Genomic DNA, 22,999 nt, shown 5'->3' with positions numbered 1-22,999 from the left:
CGCGTCGTCTGTCGATGTCGCTTGTGCTGGGGGGGGGGGGGGGGGGGGGGGAGTCTACATCTTTATGTATGAGCAAGGCTATGTTTAGTTTATGAGAAGCTGAGCATCTACACTGTCTATTTCAGCCTGTGTATTGTCCTGGGATACCTTTAACCCCTGCCACAACCCCAAAGTAAGTTGTCAGGATCCTCATGTTTCACGGGAAGATCAAGGAGCAGAAAAGTTAACTGTTTAGAGTTCCTCTCTCTACAGCCTGGAATTCTTCAGTGCTTTTCTTTCACTCTTAGAATAAATCCTATAAATCCGACCCTTGGATGATTTGAGGCCTGTCTGCTTGTCAGTGACTGTGGGCGCCTCTGTCCCTCACCCTCCACCCTGCGGTGTCACAGGCCTTCTTCCAGTCCCTCAGACTCACCAAGCTCTTTGCTTTTGCAGTCCCCTCTACCCGGAACTCCCCTCTGCTTCTCTCTTCAGGCTATTCTATGACATTCTTCAGCCCCCAGGTGGCCTGCTCTGAGAGATGGGCCTGATTCTACCCCCTGGAAAGCTCCCTCTGTCCACCTTTCTCTATCAGATCACTGTCTCTGTCTCGTTCAGTGGACTTCCCAAAATGTACAGCTGTTTTCCTTGTTCACTTACTTAATTTGTGTGCTTGTGGTTTTTGCTTACTTTTGCTCTGTGAGCAGAGGGACCTCATCTGGCTCCGTTCCCACTGCTCCCCCACCCACACACCTAACGAGGTCCTTCAGAGACATTTGCTGGAAGACTGACAAGTCTCCTGCAGGAAGACAGGGGAAATAAGGAAAGAGGGTGGCTCTTCCAGCAGCCTTAAAACCCTAACCCTGCCCTGGGCTTAGGAGAATGAGGTTTGTGCTCCATGGTCCGCGGTCGGGACAGGAATCTGGGGTCAGCTGATGAGGGAAGACAGAGGTCGCTGTCCATTGTCTGGAAGGGCCCAGGGCTGGTTTATTAGGCCAGATGTTCTTGGGAGTGTCTCATTGTCACCTTTGGGTCCATGACCCTGGCCCGTGGCAGGGGAGCCTCCCTTGCACTTTGAGGATTCCTGACAGGTGCTTGGGGTGTGCTTGTGTGTACTGTGGGATTTGGCTCCCAAGAGCCTCATTTTTAAGGGGCTGTCTGAAACCTGCTTTTGCTTTGTTTTTGCTTTCCTTTTCCTGCCTTAGCTCACTGAATCACTTGTTTCAGGGACATGTAGACATCCAGGTTGACTCACTGCCTCGCACTGACATTGAGCAAATTCTCTTGTTCTGCAAAGTCCGCACTGGCTGTTCGTGGCCGGTTGGAGCCTCTCTGACGAGCTTCCTCTCTTACGCTACTCCTCTCTGAGCTTTCTTTGCATACATTGCAGAGATGGCTTGGCTGTGAGTACTGGTTTGGGTAGGAAAGCTCGAGAATCAATGAGCTTGGACTTGGGGGTGCATGCCGGCAAATCCTGACCTCAGTGTCCATGGGCGTTGATGGGTAACTATTGGTTTCCAATGAGGGAGGAGAGCCTTAATCTCATGATGTGTGGGATGTGCCCCGTGGGGCTGTGTTTTGTAGGCAGTGAAGTTAAGGCTTGCCCAGAAAAATAACATGTTTTCCTTGCCTGGTGCTTGAGTTGTTTGCCTGGTGATTGGCTGATTGGCGGTTTGGGAACCGTTGGTTAACTTGGGTGTCCGGGGGATTGTGTGTGTGTGTGTGTGTGTTTGTGTAAGTGGCTGTTTCTGTTTCTTTGGAAACAGTAGAGGACTGATAAAGAATACTGTGTGGTGACTAACGTAACATAATAAAATAAAGTAAAATTTAAAAAAAAAGAAATGATGATACTATTACTTTCAACTTGTGTTCATGGTCTTTGAGGCATCTTACACATTAGCTTGATGTCACTATTTAAATAATGCCCTCACTTCGAGAAGACCAGCAGTCCTTTGATGTAGGTATCACAAAGGTGCATGGGAAAACTGAGGGTGTGGGAAATAACTGGGAATTTTGCCACCCTGACTCATATTCGCACTGCTTTACCCGGCTGTGTTTCGTACAGAGGTACTCAGTGGAGAAGACAAATCAAAGCTGTATCTAATCAAGGCTTTCTTTCAACCTTGATGGAAAATGCTTTTTTGGGATTAAAAATGCCTGACCCATCGTATGCAGTGGTACATGGAAGAGAGATTTTCATTAAATAAAATTTTGTCTATTCCCAAGCATTAAACAACACAAAATTTGTTAGGTTTTCTACATATACAGACTTTTTCACATTGGGAGGTGACCACCTGCTTTCAGGGACAGAGGTCTCAGGCTATTCATATTGAACTCCCCAGTGTCCTAAGGATAGGAAATGTTGCTGTTATGGAGATATCAAGTCTCCATGTTTCCAACCAGATGAAATGACCAGATATTTGATTGTGCTCTGACTTCCCTTTTTTCCACAGCTAACTTGCACAGCTTCATGCGTTAGTCAAAATATTTCTATTAATGGAGTATTTGGGGAATGAAAAGGTGAGAAAAGAAAAAAAAGAAAGGAAGAGAGGGACTAAGAATAAGCAGTAAGATGATAAAAAGTATATAATTTGCTAAAGAAAATTTAGTAACAAAAGGAAGATTCAATTTCTTCTTTGATAGCCCAAGTGGAGAGGAGATGATGTCATAATCTCTCCTGGTCTTGTTTCTAATGACTCTGGGTAAGCCTATAAGCACCTATTGACAAGAATGTGCTGAGTTTCCTGGTTTACCCTGGGCATCTTCCAAACTCTACTCTTTCCTACCTTCAGTGTGAATGGAGTCTGGATTGCAAGAAGAGCATAGCCAGGCACAGATGAAGGGGTGGACCTTCCCAGCAAAGGCCTTTACCTGCATTTCTGCGGTCCAGAGCAATGTTCTGGGAAGATAAACAAATTCATATGCAGTCTGGCTGTGGCTCCTCCAAGCCCAGGGCAAGGTGTCCGATGGTTTGCTCAGCCAGCAATAGCCAAATTTATCCCAGGGTCAAGTGACCCATTGCCCAAGCTTAGAGGTCAGCTGGTATGTCACAGAGCTAGGGTTTGAAAACAGACCAGACTCCAAGGCGTTTCTCAGTATCATGTCTCCATTAGAAGACAAAGAAAATAACTCTACCTGGGAGCCTTCAAGTAAAAGGCTAGTAGATAATGTTTTGCTTGATAATTGGTAGATCATCAGAAAATCATAGAAGGTCAGTCTCTCTTTAATCATCACCTTCAACACCCTTCAGAATCTTCAATCTCTTTACACATGCTGTCAAGTGTCAATGTAACTTTGCACCAACCAGTACCCCAGCAGTTCCACGTGCTTCCTACAGGTGACCGTATAATAAAAACAGTAACTGACATGGCACAGCACTTAACAGTTTATCAACTGCTTCCCCAAATATCATCCATTTGATCCTCCCAATGTCCCTGTGAGGCAGCTAATGCCGATATTGTCTATAGTCTCTTTTTCTAGTGAGAAAATAACGTTCAGCTGTTAGTCAGATACTCAGCATAATGTTAAATAACTTGGTTGGCTCCATAGCTCCGGGGTGAGAGTGCTGATCGCGTACCGTGAACTAAGTTGCCCAAGATGGCACAGCTAGTGAGCGACAGAACTGAGATTTCATGATCAACTTTTTAATGTGAAATCTGGTCCCCTGGCCACATTGTTGGGTTTACCACAAATAATACAATCTTACTTATCAAGATTAAAAGCAAAAGAAAGCCTAAGTTTAAAAAAACAATCAAAAACCTTATTTCGAGTACAGTTAAGAGATTGCTCCAAGGTGTGTGTGTGTGTGTGTGTGTGTGTGAGTGAATGCACATGCACCTTTAATTGGCGTTCTGTTATGAGAAATATTTAGTTGTGAAAGGAGATGATATGGTGTTTGATGTAAATAATGAAATAGCCTTGCTTTCTCACGGCCTCAGGACTCTCAGAGAACTTTGCTAAAATGACTTTTTGGCCTCTAATTCTGCCTTCTCCTGTAGATGTCCATGCAGGCCTCACCTCCCTATTGCGTGATCAGAGCTTAGTGAGCAGGGGTTATTTTGGTGGAGTCCTGGTGCTCCTAGCTTGGGGCTTAATGCATGGTAGGTGCTCAGAGGCTGTGTGAGGAAAGAATGAATGAATGAATGAGACCAGTGTCCTCAGATTCTGATCCTACCCCCAGTGCATGCCAAGGTTGACTCCCTTTTGAACAAGTTCTCCGTGACAGGTAATCAATCACTGTCCACAGGCCACTTTCCCTGAAGCAGCCTATGAACAATGCTCTGTGAAGATCCCCGGATTCCCTCCCGAGCCACTGCAGTTTACACGCGTGGATTTGGGGACTTGCCCCTTCCCTTCCCCTTTACCCGGCTTTCAGTGGAAATGTCTGATAGGCCTCCCTTCAAATCCCCTGCACCCTTTCCCCCTTTTAAAGGCTTTTTCTCTTGGAAGAGTCAGGTTCAGGGTATTTCCCAGGGCCTGACCTACACCCCCTGAGCAAAGAGACCACATTCATGCTTCAGGAGGGGTCCTCAGTTTTAGAGAGCAGGGGCATTAAAAAAAATCCTCTTTCCCTTTCTGTGCTGATTTGGAGTGTTGACTGAAAAATGGTGCTGTTGTCTGGGGGCCGAGCCCTGGGGGATACAAGGAGCTGGCCCCTGCGTTTGTTTGTGAATGGCTCGGACCTTTTGATGAATTGGGAGTCTGGTACAACGTAACCTCTCGTGGGTGGTGGTTCAAGGAAAAGGCCTTTTCTTTCCGTGTCCTTTTTCGAGGGAGTTTTAGTGGATTTGTAGGCTTTAGTGAGTGACTCTTTTGTTTAATAGGAAGTTGAGAAAGGCATTAAGGACTTTTCTAGCCCATGGAAACGATTTAGTGATCCTCAAAAATACAACTTATTTTTGTACTTCTAAAATACAAGTTTAATGATCCTTAACTGTGGTGGCCTTGTGCTGAGAGGCAGACATTCTGCCCCCTTGCGAGCTCAGTATTCTCTTCTGGATATTAGGGACTAGGCATCAGTTTTGAGGGTTGAACTAGTTTATGGGGATGAAATCATCTCATCTTATATTCATACATATAAACACACACACCCCAACTTCTCAGTAAGAAAACAGGCCAAGAGAAAAAAAAAATTAAGTGTGTGTGTGTGTGTGTGTGTGTGTGTGTGTATTAGGCTTATTAATACGTTTTCTTATTGGGAAGTTGGCTAGGAGGCCAGTGTTCCCTAGTAAGTGTGCTGTGAGTTGGTGCTGCTGGTACTAGCAACGTGAGAACAGAATTTAGAAGCTTGTGGTGCTCTGTACTTAAATTTTAAAAAGAAAAACATGCTCTTTTTGGTGACTATCCTCAGCAATAATATAAAATCAACAGGCAATTATCAGGAGTGAAAAGGCATCTGAGCAAAAGCCTTATTTCCACCTTGGGCCAATGCTTTATTTTGCTTCTGTTGAGTCAACACTGCTTAAAACGGTGTGGTAAGTTAACTGGAGAGTGGGGACTCTAGGGAGCCAAACCAGGTAATTTATTTAAAAAAAAATCTAGGTAGCTTCTACTAGCTTACTCATCTGCCTCCTCTGTGGATTGAACCTGAAAGGGTATGCTTATGCTTCGTTAAAATTTCGGCAGCAGTCCCCACCCCTGCTTCACTTGGAGAGGGAATGAGAATTTCACACACTTTTTTGAATATTCATAACGTTTTCCTTGGCATTGAATTTAGCCCCATCCTAAGCATAACTGTGTTCGAGATTTTTAGAGCTCTTTGGAAAGTATAGAGAGGTGGATATGCATTTAGTCCCTTGTGCTCATTTCCTCTAGTGTGTGCTGGCTTTGTTTTTATCGTTCACTCTTAACTATTCTCTTACCTGCTTTTTATCTGTGAACCAGGTGGCATGGGCCAGGGGGCCGTGGTGCTCATGCTATTATTACTCTTACAGAGGCCACACTATTGGTGTAGGGTCAGGAGACTTGAGTACTGCACTGTGCTATCTGTCCTGCACGTTGCAGAATATCTCACAGCCCTGCCCTCCACCTGTTAAATGCCAGTGGGGACACCCAGGGACAGTGGGGACCCCCAGGGACAGTGGGGATCCCCAGGGACAGTGGCAACTAACAATGGGCCTCATGTATTTCTGCATCCCCTTACCAGACCAGGCAGAGAAATTATGCCTTCTCTGGGAACGCAGATGAAAACATGCCTTTTGCTAGTATTCAGAAAAGGACCCCTATTAGAGTGATGGCAGCATCTTCAGATGACAGAAGGGTTTTGCCTTCACATGGCCTTTAAGTGACCTGCTAGTACTGTCAAATGTTCACAGGCTTGACATTTGAAACATAGTGTGTTAGGAATCTGAAGCAAGTCTCTGAGTGGAGTTTGACCTTGTATTCAACTGACACCGTGAGATGTAGCCGGCTTCGAGCACAACTGCCGACCTGGGGAACACCCACCCAGCTTTCTGTTGGCGTCAAGGGCAAAAGTACCTCGTTCCAACTGATCATTCGCAAATGTCTTTTAATAGTAAGTCAGTAATCATAATCTTAGGATGAAATCGCCTCTTGCCAGGCCCTGCAGAAAGTAGAGAGGTCTGGCATGACCACCACTGTGTTTATATACAGTCTTGCGTTTTGTAGTTCAGATTCATGCACAAGAAGGAATCTCAAGGTTTCAGGTATTACTGCAGCTCATACCTCAGATGGACTAAACATAGAGTGTTGCTTGGAGATGCAAGGATACTTAATATAGAACAGAGATACAAAGGAAAGAGTTCTACCCCATAAAAATCATTTGAATGTGTGCAAAGAAAACCAACTAGAAATTTGTGATTTTCCAGACTATTTAAAAATATTCATTGTTTATAAAAAGTTTAAAAACCAATGTACCCAAAATGTCTTAAAAATTATCCCAAGGCAGAGCAGAATTATTTGGGATGTGTTGTAATTCCAAAAAGGCAGATTTTACTATAGTAGAGCAAGAAAGGAGTAGAAAAAAACTACACTGCTGACTTTTTCCTGATTTTCTACAGGCAAGCCGATTTTGACTCATAGAAAAAATAGATCCAGTTTTGCATGTAATCTCTTTGCTGTTAGAGTTTTTTCTTTCAGGATTTCAGGGGGCAACTGTTTTAAATTGCAGTGGGAGACTTTCTGGAAAGGTAAAAATGACAATGTCAGCTAAACCCCGGATCACCTCTTATTCCAATTTAATTTTTTTCCTTTCCTTTTTTTTTTTTTTCTTTTCGTTGCTTTTAGTGTGTTCATATTGGAAGCAGGTAAAAAGGAAGAGTTTTTGCTGCCTTCAGCTTGTCTCCTGAGGTTGTCCTCAGAAACAAGTCAAGTTACATTTAATATTTCCTGAGAATCTCTATCCTAGTGTTTTGTTAACCACATGCATGCCAAATAAACTTTTATTTTTGGAGATGGAGTATGTCCTGCAAAAACAAACAAACAAACAAAAAACAAAACAAAAAACCCCAACCCCCCCTCCAAAAACCACACACACACACACACACACACACACACACACACACGTACACAGGGCTCCATGGGAGCAAGAAGAGGAGTAGGACCTAAATACCCATTCGCAGGCAAAGACACACACCCTGCAGCGGCTTATTCAGCTCTGCACGTTTAATGCCCGACACTGATGCTTAGCAAATACGTTCTGAACTATTGAACCCGTAGATAGGAAAGCTGTAAGACAGGATTGTGCAAAACATAAGTAGAAATTAGCCAGCAACTTTGAAAAGAGGCCTCATATCCAAAGAAACATATGGAAAACTTGAAAAAAAAAAAAAAGAAAAAAGAAAGAGGAATCTAACATATGAAAACCCAATCCCACTGGAATGTTTTTTCATACACAGTATAAACGCCACATAAATAAAACCACAAACCTCTGCAGAAGTACATGAGAGGACGTGAGCCCCCAGCACTCTCCTGGTAGGGCCTCCTTTGGGAAGTAAAGCCTGGGTGAGTTTCCAGAGACAAAAGCTGTTTGGAAATCCTTCCTCCTGGGAACGGCGGACCTAGTTTGAAGGGGACTTTGGACAGTCCCTTAGCATTGCGTGATGCTGTTGTGTGAAATAATCCTAATGAAGTCTCTGATTCAGGTTGTTAGGATTCTGAACTTTGGGGGGACCAGTGGATGGTGAACATTTTTTAAGGACGGTGATTTTCTGGTATGTAACTGAGGCGGTATGTGTAAAGTTTAGGACTTCCAGGGAAGAGTTCTGGCTGTAAACTGCCCAGCAACACACCCCAGTCTCGCCAAGTTCTGTTGAAATTTTCACGTAGAAGGTATGATCCCACTGTCAGTCTTGTTCCCGGTGTAAATCTCTGGTTTGGAAACTTTGCAGCATTCAAGGCGTTTCAAGCTTGAGGGCTGAAATGTCACTTTAAAAGTGGGAGCGGGGGGGGGGGGGGGGGGTAAAAAGGTCACACAGCTGCAAATAATAATAGCCCAATGAAATTCAGATTCTAGCTGCAGCCCACTTCAAGAATAACACTGAGACAGGAAACAAGCCTACTAGATCTTTTTACCAGTAAGTCTATGTAAGAACACATCTGATAAAATGTGTGTGTGCGCATGTGTTCATGTGTATGTGAGACAGATACACAAAGAGAGACAGAGACAGACATACATAACAAGACAAATAGAGACACAGAGCAATAGGCACACAAAAAGAATTTTCAAGAGCAAAGATACACACAGAGAAAAAGAGCGATACACATAGAGATGCAGAGAGTGATGCAAAGACACACTCACAAAATAATTGATTTTCTTGGACTTAAATTCAAGGGTGTTTATTTTTTCTATTTGAAGTTATGATATTAAGGTTAGAAAACTAGAGGTATATTTGAAATAAAAGTATTTCCTTTCCTGTCATTTTGCAGTTAGCATCCATGGATTACTTTTTCAAATGATATGTCTTTGAATGGTCTGATTTTACAGTGTTTTACTAAAATGGTCCTGTTTTACAGATGAGTGAATAAGGTAGTGAAAGATACAATATCCCTCACAAAGAAAGAAAGTCCTGGCCCCAAACTGAATATATAATTCCCTTCCAGGAGCTAGCCATGTGTTAGAACTTTGGAGAAGAGGAACAAAAAACAGAACCATCCTGTCTCCGTGCTGTTAAAGTAGAATCAGACATCTTAGAATAAAATAATTTAGAGTGTGTTTCTGGTGCATTTGTTATTATCATGTGAGGCCGTTTGCCTTTCTGACCAATACATTGAGAGAAATGTTTGCTTCCCCCCCCCACCAGAAACACGAAGTACAAATTTGCTGTGCAGTTAACTAATTTAGTTAATAAGCAACTTTTGTTTCCAGAAACAAAGACTGATCTGGACTCTCACACAGTGTGACTAACTCAAGATGCTCCTGTTTGTTAGCTGTCCTTGGCACTTTAGGAAGGACGTGTTTCCCCCTCTAAAACCCTTTCTGCGGTCTCGTAACCTCAGCAAGGTAACGAGGTCTCTTTAACATGAGTCCTGACAAGAAGGCTCTTTCCACACTCATAGTAGGGCAATAAATGCTGACAGATGTTGTTAACATCATTCTTAAAATTTGAGGCCCCCCCCCTTCAGATCTATCATGCATTCGTGGTCCAGATTAACAATGGCATAGCTGATGGGGATGTATCAATAATATTATTAGTCCTCATTTATATGTACAACTTCAGTTTGTAGCTTTGAAGTTCCCTTAACTTTCCGTGTTGATAAAAGTGCACGAGGATTTTCAGTTGAAAACAACATTGTTAGTGTCTTAATATTCCAAATCCCGTATCACTGTATGAATCTGTCTGCTGTTATTGGAAGAAATTTGTGCCATTCTAAGGTTGGAGATCAAAGATGGAGTTTGTTGGTAACTAAGGATCAGTAACGGCCTCCTATGATGTAGACAGGGAAGCAGTGCTCTTGGCTCATTTCAGCAAACCGAGATGATGGAGGTTTTTTCCTTTTGAGCTCCGTTGTTGCCCTTATTTAAAATACATATTTACAGTATCTTGTGCAGACTCTCCAAGTTTTTAGTAACATTTGTTTTTTGCAATATTTGCCTTTCATGAAATGGTAATTCCAAGTATATCTCTAAAGGCCTGGCAAAGCATTTGAATGGATTGCATCAGCCATTGTGGAAGATTTCCCATTTTAGACCAGGAGGAATTTGTGGGGTCAAACGCTGAACAATGAAAGAGATTCTTGCTCATTTCAAGGCTGAGGAATCCAGTGGCAGTTGAGGGTTTGAATTGTAAATCAAGCCTGTCATCTCCTTGTCAACTAGGAAAAACCTCTACTCCCTTTATGCACTATTAGGGTTTGTTATTAGGGTTTTTGTTGTTTTCCAAAAATTTGAAGGGAAATTAGACTCATAAGGCATTTGTTCTAAGTGAGCATTGAATCTGAACTTTGGAGAAGAGGAACAAAAAACAGAACTATTTAGAAACTCTTAAATGATTAGACAGTGTCTGCCACAATTATGACTGTATCTAACCAAATTTATGGGGTCACTCAGTGTTTCTCAATGGGTGCTCTGTGGGGATCACAAGGAGCCAGCACATGCTAATAGACCGGACTTCAGTGGCTTCACTGTCTATGGCAATACTAACAGACTGAATTTATAATGAATGAATACATTTACACGTGAAATTTAATGAAAACTAACCTCGTCTCGTCGTTTTCACCTAAAGCCATTTCGACTTTTTTTTTTTCTTTCTTTCACGAACTCTGGTGAAATTTCTTCTCTGGTCATAACCGAGAATGGGGGGAATAAGTGGTCTGCACAACCTCTTGCCTTGCTGAAAACTTGGTTCTGGGCCAAAAAGTTTGAGAACCACTGCCTTAGGAGTGGAGAAAAGGCACGCTGTTTGGGGTGGTTTATTATGATGATTCAGGCTTCATTATCCATTCCACAAATATTTATTGAACGCCTACCATGTCAGCTCGATGCAGTGGAGCCTGGGGTATGGCAATTGCCAAACAAAACTTGGTTCATTAAAATGTCCCAGCTGGTAAAACAACAGAAGGGGAAAGAAGAGGATGAGGCCTGACTTCTGTGGCTAAAATCGTGTCTGAGTGATTTGCCCCACTTGATGGATGATACAAGAATATTTGCAGGGCTTTAGTAGGAGTCTGTTGAGAGAATAGTTATTACACTCTTTGCTAGGAAAGAACTATAATAATAGGCCATAAAAATAGGCCAATGGTCCTTCACTAATACATCAGACCAGATCGTACTAGTTGATAAAAGTAATGAAACCTGTGTGGTAGAGTGGTACCATTTAGAAAAACTATCACAAACACCCACACAGCAAGGAATGAGTAAGGGTGTGCTATTTGCAGAGGGCTAAATGTGGGAACCGCAGTGCATCAAAATAAAGCAGTTGAGGTTCACACACTTATATGTACACACCCACTCGCCTCAGACTTTATTAATCACTTAAGCCTATTTTATTTTAGCAACTGCCATTTTACCTTAGGACTTTTATTCCACCACTATGTTGCCAAAGCATTTGGTCCGTGGCATCCATAGCATATAGTAAATTGATACCGATTCATTCGTGTTTAAAAAATATAATAGCAAAATGACAGTAGTCACTCGGCTGAATATATTGATGACTGAAATCTAATTGAAAGCAGACTGTATTTCTCTGATTAGTCCTATTCCTCTAAATGTAATATCCATACTGTGAGGGCTCAATAAGACAGAGTAAATCTTTATGGCTGGAGCTTATTCTTTCCTCAAGCATCAGTGCCATAGTATAATTCGGTGGTGTTTGCTACAGCTCATATGCACATTACACGTTGGTTACAGCACATGGTAACCAATAATTAAGATAAAGCAGCTAATGTTGATATCAAGCAGAATTGCTGAACTATTACCATTATAGGCTTGAATTTATGGGGAAAGTCAGCATTTTAGTGAAGTAGGCTTTGGGGTAGAGTTGTGATTATGGTAGAAAAATACTTTCTTCCCACACTTACCTGGCAGGGCTTGGCCGATCTCTCGCCTCACTTCGGCTTTTTAATGAATCCCTTTTAACCTTCAGTCGTGGCACTTCCAATCTTGACCACTTCTATTAATTAGACATTAATCTAATTATTATCACTAATTACTACTTTTAGATGTACGCCATAAATGGATTTATATGGAGCTTTCCCATTTTACTGTCAGGTCATCTTAATATTGGTTAGTCATGTTACTAATGCTGGCATTCTTTTGTTACCTTAGCAACTAAAGCTCTTATGTAGTATCCAAGAAAGACTCACCTTCTAGCAAATTCTCTTTTATAATAGGGAATAGTTAACGTTAGAGTGTGGTTCTAGTAACACTTGCTCACAGAACCTCCCCCGCCCCACCTCCAAACACCACACACTTAAATACAAAGACCTTTCTCCATAATTCAGGCATGTCTTACAGGTCTCCTAACCGATCAGTGTGATATAGAAATGAAGGAACTGAAGATTATATTTATAAGCTTGTTGTAAAGGAGGGGAAATTGAGGCCCAAAGCAGTTAAGCGACCTGGCAGTAGTTAAGCTGATCATGGTCACAGAGACAGAGAAGTTCCAGGAAAGCATTTAAAAATTTACTAGAAAAACAAGGCATATTTAATTAATGGATAACCCAATTACTCTGTTGTTTTTTCTATCTTGGATCAAAACCAGTTTCTCACCCTTTATTTTGAGGCTTAGATGTAAGTCAGCCTTCACAGGGGAGAGGAGAGATGCTCTGTGATAAGTGATGGCAAAATCAAATGCATAATGAGATTTGAGAAGTTATTTTAATTGCTCATGACTTCCCTCAGACAAGGACAAGTGGAAAGCTTCTAAAGATACTTGTGTTTTTTGCTTATTCTAAATATAATAAAGTAATTTACACAATATGCCTGATGCAGGAAAGCTGTAAAATTATGCTAAGTTACTGTGTTGGTAGGTGACCAGTGAGTGGGAAGTCATTCCAGACATGGAAGGGAAAGGGTAGTACTTAGTGAAAATTGTATAATGAGGAGGCAGCATGAAGAAGAGTTTGCGTGTGTAAATTTGTTTTGTTCTTTAATATCTGACTAGGAGTGTTATCTAAGGCAAGTCTTTTTGCTTTGCATTTCAGGAAAGTGAAAGCATGCACCTATTCCCCAAAGAAGGTCGGTTAGTTAGTGTTTGGGGGAAGGGTATAGTGGCAGACAGAATACCGTTGGGGTTTTTTGCAAGCTAATAAAGCTTCCTTGGAGGAAGGGTACCTATTTCTTTTTTTTTTTTTTTTTTAGGGTACCTATTTATTGAGTAGAAGCAGAGTTCCCTCTTTCAAGGGTGAAGGTGACTTGGGATTCCTTTGGTATCACCTACAGGCATCATTTTAAAGAAGCAAATTCCTTCCTGTGCTTCAGAGATAAAGCAATCGGTTTTAGTCGAGCCATGTCCCACCAGCAGCACATGTAGCTTATTTAAACTCAACTCTAAAATTGGCAAAAAGTATGATTTAGAAAATGGTTTAAATTGTGCAACTTAAATTTGCGTAGTATTTTATGATGTTTAAAAAATTTTTATGTAAAAAGTGTGAACATCTCTGGTGTAGTTTGAGAATGTTCCTATAATAAACGCCTTTGTTTTGTCAAAAAAAATTGTTTTATGTTACTGTGTAGGTTAGTAACCATGAAACTATGCGTATGTATTTATATCCGTTTTAGGGAGGATTTATAAAGGTAATTTTGATTATGCTCAATTTTTGCCTAATAAACTTACCTTAGAACCTAATCCCTACATAAGAACACACTAGAATGTAACATGTGACTGAGACCATAACATAAGGTTTCTCCCCACAAACCTACCTTACTCCAGATGACTTCTGTCGATCAGATGGGCAATGGCCTTAATCTAATCAAACCAAATGCACAAAATATCCAAGTGATGTTTTCTGCATTTTCTTATTTCTGTTTATCCCTGCATAACTCGGATGATACTTTTTGTTGCGGCATCTGTGACTGCATGAAATGAAAAGGAATTGAAGACCATGGCTCACCACTGGGGACATTTGCTAAGCTGGCTGCAGGGCTACTCTGCATCCTGCGGTCATCCTGAAGCTTGGCAGGGTGATCATGGCTGAATTACTTGACCGCTGCTCAGGGTTGGTCACCACACTGGTGATAACCCTGTTTACTGCCCCCTCTCTCACTTTTCTAAGTAGCCAACTCCAAAGGACAGGTGTGAACTTTGCTTTGGCATTTTCTTGTGCAGGTGCAGTCTTACCGGGTAATAACACAGTCCAGGTGGTTTTCCAGAGACAGAATTTCTGCTGCAACAGCCCCATGGCATTTTTCTTCAAAGTACAATAAATATGCACTCAAACAATAGGAGCGCAGACTGCAGAAAGCTTAGTGAACTTCAGCAAGGCGGGACCTGTGTTTGTGTTAATGTTTATCTTGTCTAATTTGGGGATTGGCATAGAAAGGGGCTCCCAGCAATTGCCTTTCTCATGTTTCTTAGGTAGAAGCAGGAGATATTCATGGATTTCTGTTTTCCTTCCTCCCTGTCCCCCTGTCCCTACAGATTTATGAGGAATCCAAGATGAATTTGGAGCAGGAGAGGCCGTTTGTCTGCAGTGCCCCGGGCTGCTCTCAGGTGAGTGTGGGGATCCTTTGGTCTGTTCTGACGGGGATGTAGCTGCCTTTTGACAGGGAAACAGCTCTCACTTGGCAATCATGCCTGCTGTAGGCTTGCTTTCTTCACTAAGATATCGTCAAAGCCCCCTGCACCACCACCACCACCACCACCACCACCACCACCACCACCACCACCATCATCACCATCTTCCTCCTCATTATTGCTATTTTCTGCTTTGAATAGTTTGAACTACTTCCCTCACAGCCCCTGAAATACATCAGCATTAGCCATTTCCATCCTTAACTTTCCCCCTGGAAGTAAGCCAGATGCATCCTGCCCACCAGATGTTCAGGACTGTTATTTCAGAAAGGGGAGGGAGGATGCTGCTTTTACAATAGTCACTTGATACGGGGCCTTTGAATTACTGGTGAAATAGCTCACCATCAGAGCTGAATTCTGTTTTCTTTTGTTTTCCTTTTTGAGTACAATAAACCCCCTGTAGCTTTTCTAGAACCCACAGTTTTTTCATTTATCTAAACTTTAAGAGGGTAAGTTGGCATGCTGTGCTAGATTAAACCTCTTTGCCTCCAATGGCTCCCATCAAGTAAAATCATTGTGAGGATTAGATGAGATACTACATGTGTTTAGTATAAGGCCTGCACATAATAAATGCTCAATTAATGTTCACCATTGTTACTATTACTGCTGCTGTAATTATGGACCGTGTGGCAGAATTTCCCAAGCTCGGCACTGTTAACACTTGGGACTGAATAATTCTTTGTTGTGAAGGGCTGTCCTGTGCATTACAGAATGTTTGGCAGCATCCCTGACCTCTACCTACTAGGTCCCAGTGGCCACTCCCCAGTTGTGAAAACCAAAAATGTCTCCAGGCATTGCTAAATGTCCCCTTCGGGGCCAAAATGGCCCCCAGTTGAGAATGACTACCTGATGGTTTGCATTTTGGCTTTAGCTTTGTTGTTGTTGTTGTTTTTTAGTCCCTTCCCTTTTGGGGGTCCCCTAATTCTAGCTGATGCTCTCCCGCTCCATTTTATGTGTTGCTGTAAGCCGTCTTCTCTCCTTTTTGGAATCAGGCAGGGTATAAATAAATAATGCCACAGACGTGTGGTCACTGGTGTCAGACGCTGCTAGAGCCGGGACAGTGAGAGGCTGAGCAGAGGCTGTTGGGTTTGGCAGTTGGGTTCTGGCGGGTGACCTATGAGAGAGGAGTCCGGGTGGGGGCCAGGTTGGAAGGGATTAATGAGTGAGTGGGTGGTGAGGAAGTGGAGGTGGCCAGCATAGAGGACTCTTTCAAGAGCGCTAGGGAATGACTGGAAACAGAGTGATATAATGGTAGCCTGAGAAGGAAGCAGCCCGAGAGAGCTTCTTTTTAAGTGAAAGGCTAGCTGGGTGGGATTTAGTCAAGGGCAAGGAGAAGTGAGCATGTTGGATTGAAGAACCACAACTGAAGTGCCAACCCCCAGAAGACAAGGGTGTGGAAGATCCCATGAGGGAGAAGGGGGTGCTATTCTGAGGCAGGAAGGAATGGAAGTAACACTATGAAGTTACACGCAAATTCTAAGGTAGAGACAGTAGTGAAGGCTGAGGGATGCGTTTCTAATGACCTTGAATTCAGGGAAGGAGCAGGTCATTTCCTTGAGAAGGCTGAGTGGACTGGTTGGACAAAATGAGAATTGAGGATTTCTGTAGTTTCTTGGTTTTAAGGTAAAACTCTAAGCCTTTCCCCTCAACCCCTTACAAAGCTGCATGTAAAACTTGATGTTTTTATTTAAGATGAAAGTGTTTCTTTTTCTTGACAAGTTGTTTTAAAAATATGTGCATCTTTCAATTGAAGAGGTATTAGAATTGAGGAAATGTAGCAGTTGCCTAGTGATTCCAAGGGTTTCCTGGTGGGGTGTTAGCGAATCACAGTCAAATCTGTTGTTGTGATCATGGCATTTACCGTAGTGACCTTCCAGAGCCTGGAGACCTGCATCCAGAAGAAAGGATGGCTGGGGATTGGAAAGGGGAGTAAATGTGAGTTATCAGTGCTTGTGCTACATTGGCAGTGATGGAAGGATGTTTCCCCCTTTTCCCTCATGGAAACAAGCTCTGCTCTATTAGGAATGGTCTATAATACCTGGGAGGTTTTTTTGTGTTACAGATCCTTATACGTTAGCTTTGTCCCAGAAGTGAAGAGAAACAAGCTTCTCTTGCTCTTTCTGAGCTCAGAGTCCATTGTTAATTTCACAGCTCCTTTGCCCTCGACATGAACATGCTTTGAGTTCCAGGGGCCTCTCTCAGCTGGGTATCTGTCATAGACTGTACATTTTGGGTTATTTACAATTTGCTGCTCTTTTCCTGCTAAATTAAAAAGGCCCCATGATGTCCCATATTGTCTCTTTGGGGAGGTATTTATAGTTAACATGACATATTATGGAAATTATTGTTATTTAATGAGTAATCTGGATAATATTCTATTTTAGGCTATTATTTTACGGAACCAAAAAATGGCTTACAAATACGAAATGTAGGATACTACCATGTTGTTTTTTGATTATATATATATCCCACTAAAAATTATAATATGGATTTTAATGGAAAGACTAAGAAGTTTAACCTGTCTCTAAACCACACATGGTAGGGTCCCGTATTTGATGTAGTCATTATAAGGTATGATAAAGGTTCAAGAGAATAGATGAAGCTGCAGCAAAAAGTCTTTATAAATCAGACTTCTGTGTAGTTAGTACTCTGACATAATTGCTGTGCTTTGCAGATTCTATATGCTCCAATTTATATGATACAAATGACAAATAACTAGGTGATATTTATTCCCAAAACTACTTTCAGAATATTCCAAAGGGTTTAGCCCAGTGAATTCCCTCATTCACATGAACACAAATCTGTACCATTTGCAGAGAAGATTTCTACCACAGTATACAATGGTAATTGAAACTTATTAATGACTATCTTGAGGAACTGGGAAGCTCTGAGAGACTATCTAAATTGTCAAAGATTCAGAAATGTTCAGCAGAGTTTATTGTCTTTTGTTATGTTTTCATTTGACCTTGATGAAGCAGATGCTCTGTTAAGTTCAGTTATTAAAACATACCAGCCTGAGTCAGGAGACGCTAGGATCTACTGCAATAACAAATCACCCCAAAGCTTCAAGGGCTTAAAACAACAAAAGGCTTATTTCAATCGCCTAAGCATACATTTCTGCATTTCTGTTGTAGCTTGGCAGGACCTTCTTCATAATCCTCTAGAATTCGAAAATCCTTCAAAGATTTAGGATAATTAAGGGGTCACTATTTCTAATACTGTGAATTGCCATGTTAAAAGGAAGAGAGTCTTGCACCAGGAATTAGTTGCTGGCATGTGAGTGACCTGTCACTTCCATTCATGACTCCATGAGTAGAACTAGTCGCATGGCCCCACCCAACCACAAAAGGGCCAGGAAATCCAATCCCACTGTGTGACCAGAAGCGAGACAGCTGAAAACATTTGAGAGCTGCATTTTTAACAACTGTAATATCACTCTTTGAAAATGAAAAATAAAGTGTTGGTTTACTACATTATGCAGAGTATAGAATACTAAAAATGACTTGTCATGTCACTATAAATCATCTATACACTTATAAAAGATCACGTAATGAGCGCAGTGTACAAGGTCTTCATAAACAGAAACATACTATACAAATGTCACATGCACATTTGTAGGTGTTTATGTCAAACAGTTAAGCATGACATGTAATTCTTTCCCAATGTCTGACATGAATCAAAATTCTTTTCCTGCTTCATGCATTTTTCCTATTTTTGGTTAATCTCTAGATAACGTCTAGCATACTTATTATGCCTTAGACTATTTTCTACTATTTTGTAGTATACTATTTTCTACTATTATGTAGAACGGTAACTATTAGACAAAAGTTCCAAATAGTTTTGCAAAACTCCAGTGCTACTTAGGTCTAAGTTCATTTTTCTATTTTGGACATGTTTTCCTCTCATATATAGGTAGAAATAAGAGAATTTACTTTGTTATGCTGCCACTCTTAGTTTCTTTGTGAACATACATGAGCATTCATTCAAATACTCTTAATCTTTGAAGGTATAGCATATTTCTATTATATAGATTACTTGAATACTTTCAGCATTGTTCCTTTACCTCTTTCTCATTTATTCTTTAACCAAACACAAATTTAAGGTCTTCCCTCAGATGCAAACCTCTAGTTCCTAAGGAAATATCTAATTGACTGATGGGTCTTCACAGTTGATTATATTCAAAGACTATTTAGGAAGTAGAGGCCTTTAAAGGAATTCCCAGGGAAGGTGTAGGGAGTCAGAGATGATGGCAGGCAAAGGTCTCCTATTTCTTATTACTGTTCAGCCAGATTTTACTGCAACCTATTAAACCCCTGGTAAACTATAAAGGAAATAATGATGCATATATTTGGGTGCAATTCAAAGGACTATCTCAGCACATTTGCTTGCAAAAAATAATTTGGCATTTAACTTAGCATGCTCTCACACTTTTTCGGAACTAATTTTTTGTTTTGCCTGTCACATGTACAATGCTGAATACATCTTTTTCTCTGTGATGGCAAATATATATTATAAAACTGAATGGCTCCTCTCCCCTCTCCCCCCCTTTTTTTTCTATTTGTCTGACAGCGCTTCCCAACAGAGGACCATCTGATGATTCATAGGCACAAGCATGAAATGACTTTGAAGTTTCCCTCAATAAAAACAGACAATATGTTATCAGGTAAGGAGCCATCAGGCAAAAAGGCTTTGGGTGAACGGATCAGCTGCATGGGAGATACTTGTTCTTATGATAGGATGATTTCCATTGGCATATTCTGTGCCTTGAAGACGTATATTTCTAAGGTACAGCAGAGACTTAAAATAATGGTAGGCAGAAATGTAATCAGCTAATGTGGTGTTCACTCAAATAACCAAAGAGCTGTGATTTCTCATTTTCAGGAATGTAAAATATTTATTACTATGGAAGTTGGCTCCATATAAGTATTTTTAAAAATCACATGCCTGTAATCACTCAAGCAAAACATCTTCATTCAGTACCTACTATGCTGTTCTGAGTACCACAGGAGATGCAAAGATTGGTATGATTCCTGTTCTTGAGGACACCACACTATAGTGTACATGTGAAAATGTAGCTAAACTAGAGGACTGTCTAAGATGTTTCACATGAGTATTGTAAGGAAAATGCTAGGTGGCTTTAGTAGAAGGAGCTCTCTCTCTCTCTCTCTCTCTCTCTCTCCCTCTCTCCCTCTCTCTCACGGAGGTGATCAGTGAAATTTTTTTAAAGAAACAGCACCTTCCTCCTAAGTGAGAGATTAAATGAGATGATAATGCATGGAATCATAGCCCTTGCTCAGCAGATGTGAGCAGAAATAAATAAACATCACAATTAATCCATCAAGTAATTGCCATTCCTTCCCATTTTGATAGGTGGTGCAGTGAATTAAAACAGAGGGCAGGGCCAGGAGTGGGGAAACTTGAACTCTAGCATGGGCTCTCTGCCAGATGACCTTGAGCCATGTTAGTGAACCCTTTTGGGCCTCAGTTCCTTTTTCTGTAAAATGGGAATGATTTTGTCTGCCCAGTTTATTCCATGGGCTCATGGTAAGGATCCAGTGAAAGAATGTAAGTGAAAGTGTTTCCTAATCCCTGGCAGGGTAACTGAAGCCTTTCCTGTTACCCTTCTTAGGCTAGAAATATTTCATTGAAGCCACTGTCTCCTTGGCATCACGAGAGAGATAATACTCCCATAAACATGCTTTAAATGATATCAGAAGAGAAACGGACTGCCCTGGCAGGCCCGGCTCATATAATTTAGCATTTCTATGGCACTTAAATTTTACAAGTATTTTATTATCCCTATTATTAGTAAATCCTGTAAGAGTGTTGTCAGGCAGGTTATTATTACAACTCATATTTTACTGATAGAGAAGAAGGGGCCAAAGGGGACGGAGCAGCTTTCCCAGGCTGACCACACAGGGCAAAGATGAGGGTCCTTGATGCTGAGTGCTAGCCCCCCGACTTGCACGGCAGCTGCATTGTCAGGCTTCAGCAGTTGACAGGCACGATCTCATACTCCTGGGGACAGAGCCATCCACACGTCTTCACAAACCCGCCCGTGACTTGTTAATGGTGCAGATGTGTTGTGGCTTGGAAGAATCTCTAGTTCAAAGGCAGCCTCTTTCCTTGCCTCCCCCACCACCTACCACCTCTCTCTCAGCCTGTTCGTTTTGATTGAACTAGTTGGCTCTTCAGAAGTAGTTTTATCTTCCCTTAAGTCGAGAAAGAGAGATGCAGAAACTTCAATCTGTAAGAATTATAAAAGCCCAGAAGGGTTAGGAAGGATGGTCTGTTCTTTTGGTTTTATCATTTAGTTTGTTCTGTCATTTATTATACGCTGTAATTTCATAGTTAAACAATGAGCAGATATGTATGCAAGTAGCAGGGTTCCCAGTATTTCAATTTATAAGTTCGCCTTTTATTTTTCCCAAATCAAATTCCGAAAATAGGCTCCTTGGTGGTAGGAGAGTGGGAGGTGGGTGTTAAATGATGTGGAGATATTACTGCTTAGTGGTAAGTACCAGGTAGTATCTTTCAGGGACACGGCTGGGATGGCCCTACAGGGAGCCCCATTCAAAGGTCTGAAAAAAAGGAATTCAGGATGTGTGAACACTTCTATATGTTGCCTATAAACAGGCCTTTGATTAAGCTCTTGCAGCTTTTCAGTTGTTCTCGCCAGATCTTTGTTAGCTTGAGGCCACTGCTGCCAATAACTGGCAGTGCCAGGTGGAAAGTCACTGAGAGGAAGGGCTCTCTAATTTTTATTATGTCAAACTTGGAATAAGAAAATGAAGGGAGAAATAAATATGAGGGAAAATAGCATGAATAAAATATTGGCGTATTTTCTTCTGCTTTCTCAGGGTTTGTGTTGCAGCTAGTATGAGGCCATTTCTTACTCCAAGTGAAATTAGGTGCTATGTTTTTAAACTTACTCTCCACTTCGCATGCTTGCCGTGTCACAGAATTTTCTTGCTGGAACAGAAACAGAGCTATCCAGTTTAGCTCATTACTTTGCATTTAGGGGACTGAGGTCCACTTATATGTCATAGGCCCGTGTTGTCCACACTGCATTCTAATAGGCTGTCTGTTGGGTATTTTTGCTTTGTTGTTTTTTTTTTTCCCCAAGAAAGACTTAGATGTATTTATCTCAAACCTCATGTTAGTTTTAACATATTAGATTGTGATTGCAAATGTGACTGAAGTTTTACTTGTCTTATATCTTGATTTATTTAGATTTGAATTTATCAAAGGCTCCAAAGTCTACTAAAATATCTGTTAGAATTTTATTTCCGAATGTACCTTAAGCTTATTTTGTGGCCTATCTTTAGGATGAATGATTTCCTACAGCTTGAGATATAGTAACAGAAATAATAAAAATTGCATAAATTAAATCTGAAATCAGCACTCATCAGCAGGGCAAAAATCTTCAAGCCCCTCTTGGGCCACTTTTTTTTTTTCCAAGCAATATTCAATGACACAAAATTTAATTCCAGACGCACTGGAGTTTGACACATATTGTGAAGAGGAAATATGGTAGGTGTGTTCATTACTAATTTCAGGATATCTGGTTAACTTGTATTTTGGAAAATTACTTCATCCTACATTAATTGCAAATATTACAGTCAGGGAAATTATTAAGATGCCAGAGATAGACTTTTCGAAGGTAAGTGTCCAAAGAGTTGTAAGATCTGAAATAATTTCCTAGCTTTGCCATAAAGTCCATTTTATTTAGACCAGGTACAATTTATAACTCAAAATGATTGTAAATGATCTTTGACATGCCATAAGGCAGAGTAGTAAAAGTGACAGTCATGATGTTTTAAGATGAGTCTGCTCTTATGGATAGACAGTAAAATAAAACCTCATTCCAAAGGGACAGTACTAATTGGGACATGAATGGGGTGGTGATGGTGGATTCTGAGGGCAAAGACTTCTAGCTGCTCCCACCTTGGTCCTTCCATTCTTATTTGGTGCTGGTGGTACATTTCCAGAGTCCCGATATGGTGATGGACTTGAGTCTTTCCCTTCAGCTGTTCTTGTTGTGATTGAAGATAATTTCATGGTGAGGGAAGTTGTGATATCAGAGGTTTTAGGTGCCAAGTTTGAAATGAGAACCCATTGAGGACAATATACTTTCACACACAGATTGCAAAATTATCAGCTATTATATGACAGAAGATCTGTTTGGTTTGAAAAGTATGATCAAATTTTAGTATTAGAGTTAAAGAGTATGGTGTTTGGGTTTATTTTAATGGTATTATGGCTAGGTATTCAGGAATTCCCACATCTTGCCCTATGAGAAATCCCCACCCCCACTTATTGACACAGTT

The 22,999-nt window shown here is 41.2% G+C and overlaps 1 protein-coding gene across 4 annotated transcripts in view; it reads left to right on the top strand.

Moving 5' to 3' along the window:
• The window catches only part of CREB5 (cAMP responsive element binding protein 5), a 458,616-nt gene that overhangs the window by 127,874 nt on the left and 307,743 nt on the right, over positions 1–22,999 (top strand). For 3 of the 4 annotated variants that reach the window (XM_032401877.1, XM_032401875.1, XM_032401876.1), the window contains exons 2-3: positions 14,517–14,588; positions 19,239–19,332. In XM_032401877.1, coding sequence (XP_032257768.1) covers positions 14,535–14,588; positions 19,239–19,332 — 148 coding nt within the window. In that variant the 5' untranslated portion in view covers positions 14,517–14,534. Of the gene's footprint in view, positions 1–1,311; positions 1,383–14,516; positions 14,589–19,238; positions 19,333–22,999 lie in introns of those variants that run through there. The other variant, XM_032401878.1, reaches the window with a different exon arrangement.

The sequence above is a fragment of the Phoca vitulina genome, unplaced genomic scaffold (assembly GCF_004348235.1).
Source record: "Phoca vitulina isolate PV1807 unplaced genomic scaffold, GSC_HSeal_1.0 scaffold4, whole genome shotgun sequence".
NCBI lineage: Eukaryota > Metazoa > Chordata > Mammalia > Carnivora > Phocidae > Phoca > Phoca vitulina.
The sequence above is the reverse complement of the archived record's forward strand: the minus strand, read 5'-3'. Positions and strand labels throughout refer to the sequence as shown.